This window comes from Acipenser ruthenus, chromosome 8 (assembly GCF_902713425.1).
Source record: "Acipenser ruthenus chromosome 8, fAciRut3.2 maternal haplotype, whole genome shotgun sequence".
In the NCBI taxonomy this organism is placed as follows: Eukaryota; Metazoa; Chordata; class Actinopteri; order Acipenseriformes; family Acipenseridae; genus Acipenser; species Acipenser ruthenus.
This window is the reverse complement of record NC_081196.1, coordinates 63,418,191-63,426,920: the sequence shown is the minus strand read 5'-3', so window position 1 is coordinate 63,426,920 and position 8,730 is coordinate 63,418,191. Positions and strand designations below refer to the sequence as shown.

Here is an 8,730-nt window from a genome sequence, read left to right as displayed (position 1 = left end):
GACGGGTGGCGGACGCAGGGAGGCCAGCCAGGAGGGAGTTGCAGTAGTCTAGGCGGGAGAGTACCAGGGCCTGGACCAGGAGCTGGGTAGCATAGTTGGTGAGGAAGGGTCGGATTCTTCGGATGTTGCTCAGGAAGAATCGGCAAGTGCGTGCCAGAGTGGAGATGTGCTGGGAATAAGAGAGGCAGGGGTCCAGGGTGACTCCAAGGTTCTTAGCTGAGGAAGAGGGAGAGAGTGTGGTAGATTCCAGAGGAACAGAGATAGAGAGATCAGAGGAGGGGGAGGAGGAGGGAAAGAAAAGGAGGTCAGATTTAGAGAGGTTGAGTTTGAGGTGATGCGAGTGCATCCAGGAGGAAATAGCAGACAGACAGGTAGAGATACGGGAGGAGATGGTGGAGTCAGAGGTGGGGAAGGAGAGGAAAATCTGAGCATCATCAGCATAGAAATGGTATGAGAAACCATAGGATGCGATGAGGGGGCCCAGGGAGCGGGTGTAGAGAGAGAACAGGAGAGGACCCAAGACTGACCCTTGGGGGACTCCAGTTAAGAGAGGGTGAGGTGTGGAGGTTGCTCCACGCCAGGTTACCTGGTAAGTGCGGTTGGAGAGGTAGGAGGAGAACCAGGCCAGAGCAGTGCCAGAGATCCCCAGGTCAGCAAGAGATGATAGTAGAATAGAGTGATCAACAGTGTCAAAGGCAGCAGAGAGGTCGAGGAGAATTAGGACAGAGGAGAGAGAGGCAGCTTGGGCACACTTAAGTGAGTTGGTGACAGACAGAAGGGCGGTTTCAGTGGAGTGAGCAGAGCGGAAGCCAGATTGGAGAGGGTCAAGCAGAGAGTGGTTGGACAGGAAAGCAGAGAGCTGGCGGTGTACAGTCCGCTCAAGGGTTTTGGAGAGGAAGGGTAGGAGGGAGACAGGACGGTAGCTCTGGAGGGAGGTGGGGTCGAGGGTAGGTTTTTTGAGGAGGGGAGTGATAGAGGCTTTTTTGAAGGCAGAGGGGAAGATGCCAGAAAGTAGAGAGGTGTTGAGGAGGGAGGAGATGAAGGGGAGTAGAGTAGAGTTACCTGTATACTGTTAATCGTAATAAATAACAAAGCTTGTAGGATGACTTTAGACCCGAAGGAATGCACGGGCAATTCGTTGTCAGCTGGTTTATGCATTGCTGTGCTGTCCAGCTTTGTGAATGGATCCACGTTTGTCTTACAGAAAAAGGGGATATTACAAGCACAAAAGCGAGGTACTGTAAATTCAATGTAAGTTTATTTTGCCATATAGTGCAGCATTATTGATCGTCACCGAAGATTAAAAACTATGTCAATTCACGAGACAGAAAAAAACAGTAGTGTAGTATAGTGCTACTTAATTGTCCAGCTACCCAAACATAATATTAATGCGGGATCGTTTTCATTGCAGGATTTATAGTGCATGACCGAACTGGACAACTGGTTCATCGGGCAAGACAGGCACTCGCACAAGCTTGAGTTGCATGCTAATCCCTGTGTTCAGGGTTGTCCCCCTTCCACACCCTGTTTATAGTCATGTGTTAGCGGTGTTGCAGGGGAACGAAGCACTGTTTAAATTGCGAGTTTCGCACGCAGCACTGCCCTGCGAGAGCTGCGCTGTGGGAGCCTTCGTTCTGCAGCGATATACTCTTGGGATGCGTCCCAAACCGCACACTTGCTCACTTGCTACCTTCCCTTGAGGGGTGGAGGTACTAAATTTGTCATCTTAAGGGTTGTCCCAATCCCTTACCTTACGAGTCTTTATGTGCCCTTCACTGCACCCTTTGGCTGAGTGTACAAAACAGTTGACTTTTGCGGAAAATTTTTTGTGCTGAAGTCCCAGAACTCTTTGCGTTAGGCGGAGACAAGTGGGAATGATTTGCAAATATAGCAGACGCGGCTGCACATAAATATAATGAAACTGTAGCTAGCTAGGAAATTGTAGGTGCTGTTAAGATTTAACAAGATAATTATTTGTGACATGTATGTTGTATTGAGTCGCTTAGATAATAAAATTAATCTTTTTAAATCTATGATCACGATTAAAATATATGATTAGAAAGTACAGCGAAAAATATTTTCAGTACATATCGATTTAGGGAATTAATTATCTATCAATTAGTTAATGATCTAGATAGGTAGCTACAAAACTAGGAGAGGATATAAGCGAGCAATATATTTCAAAATGATTATTATTATTATTATTATTATTATTACGAAATACATGGACTGAGGAAGACCCTAAAACTGATCCAGCTGCGTGCAGCAAACGATGTCCTCTTTTAGCTCCACCCTGCTCCCTCGCTCACCCAAATGCACACTCTGTGACGTAAGTAAAACGTCACGCGAAGTGTACACTTGTCGAAGGGTGTAGGGTGCAAGGGAACGGTTTGGGACACAGCCGTTTCTGCAGCCACTCGCAGGTGGGTTCATTAAACAATTGATTACGTGGCCAATCGGACAACCAATCAGTGCCTCACCTTCCTCCATTTCATTCCACACAGGGAGCCACTTTATTTAATACTATCTCCTCCAAACGTAAATACATTTCTTATAGGGACTGGTCTTCACTCAGCATCATTAATATCTGCATTAAATAGCAAAGCTCCATCAACACTACAGGACGAAAGAAAACCAAAGGTCCTTTGCATGTATGAAAAGGATGTTGCTCTGGTGGTTTCTGGGAAGGAAAAGGCTGCGGTTTCAACTGATTCTGGTGTTTGATAGCCAGGGAGGAATAGAGGCAGATTGCAGTAACACTTTGCCAAGCGAATGGATTGATTAAACCTCTTCACTTCACCAAGATAAAACACCTCCAGAACAAACTAACCTAAGCAGGAAAAACAATCTTTGTTTTACTTCAATACAAACTCTCTTACAAAACTCCAGTCTTTTAAATATACAGGACCACTGTTGACATGACATCGTGTTCAAAGCATTTCCCTTGAGAAAACGTTATTCACAGTGTAGGGATTACCCTACAAGAGTAATGAAGACGTACAGCACACACCAGCATAATGGTTACATTGGTTACACATTTGAACCTTCTCTGTTGAGACATTTATGCAGGAATACACAGATATGATTTTTTATTTAAAACATAATTCATTTATGAGGCACTTCATCTTTAAGTTACATTCCTGGTAGAAATACTGGTATTGCAGTGTGAGGAAGGTTAGTCAAGCTGGAACATCTGATAGTTTTGGTACAGAATGATATGTGTTATGACCCAACTGTAATTAACAGATCAGCAATTTAAAAACTGGATGATTTCAGCCTCTTTTCACAGGATCCAGCGTGCGCTTCAGAAGTTTGGGAATGTCTAGTAATTCACTGAACTCTGTCATTGCCTCTTCATAGGAGTTTCATACCTAACTGAATGTGTGTGGTGGAGTGGAACACTAGCAAGTGAGTACTAGTCCATTTACTGTTCAGTTAAGGTGGCGATGTATAGACATTCTGTATTTATTTTTTATCAAGGACACGTTCTTCATTATTACTGGTGTTAATTGGTCAGACAGTGCTGCTCAGACGCCCGTCGAGTCCGGACAGGGACCTCCTAGGGTTCAGTAGCCTGGTGATATCCGCTGCTTTGGTTGACAGTGGGAATGGCTTGCCGTTGGGAACCTGTTGATCCTCAGTCACCGCAGTTAGGTTTGGCTAGTGGCCAAAGGCTTTACTGTAAGTCTTATGGTATAAATTCTTAATGTCTGTGAGCTGGAGGAAGCCTGTGTGTTCATAACAAGCCTTCTGTTCTTTTTAAACAGTGGTTCTGGGCCAGGTAGGGAATTTCCTGGCGTACAACATGGCTCCCGCTGCTTTAGTTACACCTCTTGGAGCACTCGGGGTCCCGTTTGGGTAAGTCACAAGCCTCCCGATTGGACAAGCCTTTGTATATAGAACCCACACAGCATTGCCTACGTTGAGGTTTAGAATCAGGCCTAGAGGACCTACAGCAGTAGATGTTTGCTTTGAAAGCCTCAGTTAACTATTGTGTCAGAGTTCTTGCAATATTGAAACAAGACACCCCACTAACTCCAGGAAGTAAACCTTCAATGACAGCCTGCATTGCTTACCTTACAGTACCTCGCATGAAGGAAATACATAAAGCCCCGGTCTTTCTCTTAGGTCTCTCCTGGCTTCCTACATGCTGCAGGAGAATCTCAATGTTCTTGGGAAGCTGGGCTGTGTGTTAAGCTGCGCAGGTGCTGCTGTTCTGATTATCCACGCTCCCAAGTCTGAGAATGTGAGCTCAAGGATGGAGCTGGAAGAGAAGCTCGGAGATCCAGGTGCATTGCAATTCAAATACCACTGCAAAAACACACAGTCATTCCACAGGCGTTGTGCACAGTGCCTTCCTCGTGGAATGATTCAGACTACAAGCTGTGCGATTGTTATGTCAGAGCTTGTACCTTCTCATAGGAGGATTAGGTGTAAATAGCAACCAGCATTAGGATTATTATAAAAATGACCAGCACACACCCCTAGTGCCCAGAGCCAGAGCCACTGCACCCACACCAGAGCCAGAGTCACTGCACCCACACCAGAGCCAGAGTCACTGCGCCCACACCAGAGCCAGAGTCACTGCACCCACAGTCACTGCACCCGCACCAGAGCCAGTCACTGCACCCGCACCAGAGCCAGAGTCACTGCGCCCGCACCAGAGCCAGAGTCACTGCGCCCGCACCAGAGCCAGAGTCACTGCGCCCGCATGTGAACCAGCTGCACTCACTCGGGTTCGTGCCCCTTTAAAATTACGACCCAGCACACAGAAATGGAGTTTTCAAGCGCTGACGCGCTAATTTTTAATAAACACAAAAATAAACAAAACACAAAACAAACACCTAACTCCAATTTGGAGCACTTACTACACAGGTATTTCCCTGACTAACTTGCAGGACGGCTAAGCCGTTTACCTGGCACCGACACAATCACCAACTCAGGTTTACACAGCACTTACTCGTTTTCTGACTGCTCAGAGACAGAGCACCTCTTCTGCCTCCTTCTACTCAGCAGCCCTGAGCAAACTGCCTGCTCTCCTTTTAAACTCCCCAATAACGCCCAGGTGCGGATAATCATTAATAAAACAATTAACAAAAAGTGCATTCTCACATGTTTTCTCTCTCTCGCAGGGAGGTTTTAACCCCCTCCCTGCTGTCTCACTCAACCTGCTATCTCACACCGCACCAGAGCCAGAGTCACTGCACCCACGCCAGAGCCAGAGTCACTGCACCCACACCAGAGCCAGAGTCACTGCACCCACGCCAGAGTCACTGCACACGCACCAGAGCCAGTCACTGCGCCCACACCAGAGCCAGAGTCACTGCACCCACACCAGAGCCAGAGTCACTGCACACGCACCAGAGCCAGAGTCACTGCACACGCACCAGAGCCAGAGTCACTGCGCCCGCACCAGAGCCAGAGTCACTGCGCCCGCACCAGAGCCAGAGTCACTGCGCCCGCACCAGAGCCAGAGTCACTGCGCCCGCACCAGAGCCAGAGTCACTGCGCCCGCACCAGAGTCAGAGTCACTGCACCCACGCCAGAGCCACTACACCCACACCAGAGCCAGAGCCACTGCACCCACACCAGAGCCAGAGTCACTGCACCCACACCAGAGCCAGAGTCACTGCGCACGCACCAGAGCCAGAGTCACTGCACACACGCCAGAGTCACTGCACACGCACCAGAGCCAGAGTCACTGCACACACACCTAAAAATCATGATGTCACACCTTACACATTCTTGTTCACAGCAGACAATGAGATTACTGCACCATTGTGTCATGGGCGGAATGAAATGAGATCCCAGTTTGAAGACTAGATCTGGGAACCCATCTGCAATCTGGTTTTGATTTCACTTCTGTGAGCAGCCTGTGTGTTGCTGGAATATGAGATGCTGTTGGTTCTTCATGGAACAGATGGCACCTGTAATGTATCTGGGGATATAAATAATACCATTGCCACAGTTGCATGGGTAGTTCCCACATTACAGAGCAGCCCATTAAGTGTTACTAAATGCTAATAATGTGCAGTAAATGTGAACTCCCTCATAAGCGGCTCTCGACTCTCTTCTGCAGTGTTCCTCGGCTACCTCTGTGTCATCCTGCTGCTGCTGCTGCTGCTCATCTTGTGGGTCGCCCCTGTGCACGGCCCCACTAACATCATGGTGTACAGCACTATCTGTTCCTTGCTGGGCAGCTTCACCGTGCCGAGTAGCAAAGGCCTGGGGCTGGCTGCTCAGGACGTGTTCACCAGGGACTCCTCCAATCAGAGAGCCCTGTGTCTCTTGGGGCTGCTTTTGGTCACCCTGGCATCCAGTGTCCTCATCCAGTTCACCTACATTAACAAAGCACTGGAGCACTTCGACAGCTCTGTGTTCGGGGCCGTTTACTATGTGATGTTCACCACTCTCGTCACATTGGCCACCGCCATTCTATTCAGGGAATGGAGTGACGTGGGTGCTGTGGACTGCCTTGGCATGCTGTGTGGCTTCGTCATAGTGTCTGTGGGAATCGTTCTTCTGCAAGTATTCAAGGAATTCACTTGGAGTTGGAATGATGTAAAGAAAGGTTCTCGTAAGAAAGACTGAACACTTGCAGTACATGCTTCTCCAGTGGTGCAGACACTTTCACCATGTGTCCGTTGTTTTTAATCATTGCACATTGTCTGCACACCTAATATGTACATTCCAGAGTCACAGTAGAGGAACCAAATACTGTATCTTGCACAGCACTGACTAAACAGACTTAACTATGCTATAACTATATTTTTATAATTTTATGTTGGTTTTTTTTGGTATTTTGTTAATAGCTATGTTTAAAACATATCATTTCTCTGGTGCTTTGTGGTCAGATTTATAATACATTTAAAATGACAGCTAGTTGTTGGCAGGAAATAAAAGCGTTCACGCAGGTTAAAATGTCTTGAGAAAAGCTCATGGTACTGTATGTAATATATTTAAAGTAAAGGGATTAAAATGGTCTTTGTCATAGCCATCCTCAATTATTCAGCAGTACAGATGCAACATACTTGATAACTGAACCCTGCACAGGAGTATAAAATCCCCAGTGCTGGGATACAGTGGAGGCGGTCGTCTGTCTGTATACTGATCTGCAAAACCATTGCAAGGAAACTTGGTGTTAACATGAATAACACTTGTGGGAGGATGTGTGTTACTGGCATGTGCTGTGGTTTGTTTAAAATAAGCTGTTGCTGCAGCGAGAGTTGCAGGACTCTTAGGAATGGACTGCATGATAATGAGCTCACTACTCGCACCTGATTGGCTGAGAGGGTCTGTAAGAGAATTGAAAGACGTTTCGACAATGGTCTCTAACGGGACGCGTTATCCTGCTGGTCTTGCTGCAGCAATTGATTTGTAACCTAAAACAGCAGCCAGCCTTCATTGTACTGCAAATCAGGGGAAACGGGGGCCAGACTTTACTGCACTGCAAATCAGGAAACGGGGGCCAGCCTTCACTGCACTGCAAATCAGGAAACGGGGGCCATCCTGCACTGCACTGCAAATCAGGGGAAACGGGGGCCAGACTTCACTGCACTGCAAATCAGGAAACGGGGGCCAGACTTTACTGCACTGCAAATCAGGGGAAACGGGGGCCAGACTTTACTGCACTGCAAATCAGGAAACGGGGGCCAGCCTTCATTGCACTGCAAATCAGGGGAAACGGGGGCCAGCCTTCATTGCACTGCAAATCAGGGGAAACGGGGGCCAGCCTTCATTGCACTGCAAATCAGGGGAAACGGGGGCCAGCCTTCATTGCACTGCAAATCAGGGGAAACGGAGGCCAGCCTTCACTGCACTGCAAATCAGGGGAAACGGAGGCCAGCCTTCACTGCACTGCAAATCAGGAAATGGGGGCCAGCCTTCACTGCACTGCAAATCAGGAAACGGGGGCCAGCCTTCATTGCACTGCAAATCAGGAAACGGGGGCCAGCCTTCACTGCACTGCAAATCAGGAAACGGGGGCCAGCCTTCATTGCACTGCAAATCAGGAAACGGGGGCCAGCCTTCATTGCACTGCAAATCAGGGGAAACGGGGGCCAGCCTTCACTGCACTGCAAATCAGGAAACGGGGGCCAGCCTTCATTGCACTGCAAATCAGGGGAAACGGGGGCCAGCCTTCACTGCACTGCAAATCAGGGGAAACGGGGGCCAGCCTTCACTGCACTGCAAATCAGGAAACGGGGGCCAGCCTTCACTGCACTGCAAATCAGGGGAAACGGGGGCCAGCCTTCACTGCACTGCAAATCAGGGGAAACGCGGGCCAGCCTTCACTGCACTGCAAATCAGGGGAAACGGGGGCCAGCCTTCACTGCACTGCAAATCAGGGGAAACGCGGGCCAGCCTTCACTGCACTGCAAATCAGGGGAAACGGGGGCCAGCCTTCATTGCACTGCAAATCAGGGGAAACGGGGGCCAGCCTTCACTGCACTGCAAATCAGGAAACGGGGACCAGCCTTCATTGCACTGCAGATCAAGACCTGGTTAAATAAGTGGGTAGGTTTCAACTAGAGGAGCAGCTCACAGTCACTCTAGTGTTCTGGATACAGAGTCTGCTGTTTGTTGAACTGGCTGGCACTGTATTTAAGACATGCTTATCTCTGAAACCCACGTATAACACTCTGGCATGTTATCTAAACTACGTACTGTACCATGATGGAAAGCTAAGCAAGGGAAATCTCATTCTTTTTTTCTTACAAGATACAAAGC

The 8,730-nt window shown here is 48.3% G+C and overlaps 1 protein-coding gene across 1 annotated transcript; it reads left to right on the top strand.

The window, feature by feature from the left end:
- Window positions 1-1,090: 1,090 nt before the first annotated feature.
- Window positions 1,091-7,524, top strand: LOC131737811 (magnesium transporter NIPA1-like). Its single transcript, XM_059029468.1, has 5 exons — window positions 1,091-1,235; window positions 3,361-3,408; window positions 3,768-3,858; window positions 4,129-4,289; window positions 6,080-7,524. The coding sequence occupies exons 1-5, from the start codon at window positions 1,103-1,105 to the stop codon at window positions 6,589-6,591; spliced, it is 945 nt and encodes a 314-aa protein (XP_058885451.1). The 5' UTR covers window positions 1,091-1,102; the 3' UTR covers window positions 6,592-7,524.
- Window positions 7,525-8,730: the final 1,206 nt, after the last annotated feature.

Excerpts from the sequence above, each read along its gene's own strand:
- LOC131737811 (XM_059029468.1), top strand. The coding sequence starts at position 1,103 with ATGACTTTAGACCCGAAGGAATGCACGGGCAATTCGTTGTCAGCTGGT. Across the intron at positions 3,409-3,767 it reads GTGGAGTGGAACACTAGCAA|TGGTTCTGGGCCAGGTAGGG; the intron begins GTGAGTACTAGT and ends CTTTTTAAACAG. Across the intron at positions 3,859-4,128 it reads GCACTCGGGGTCCCGTTTGG|GTCTCTCCTGGCTTCCTACA; the intron begins GTAAGTCACAAG and ends TCTTTCTCTTAG.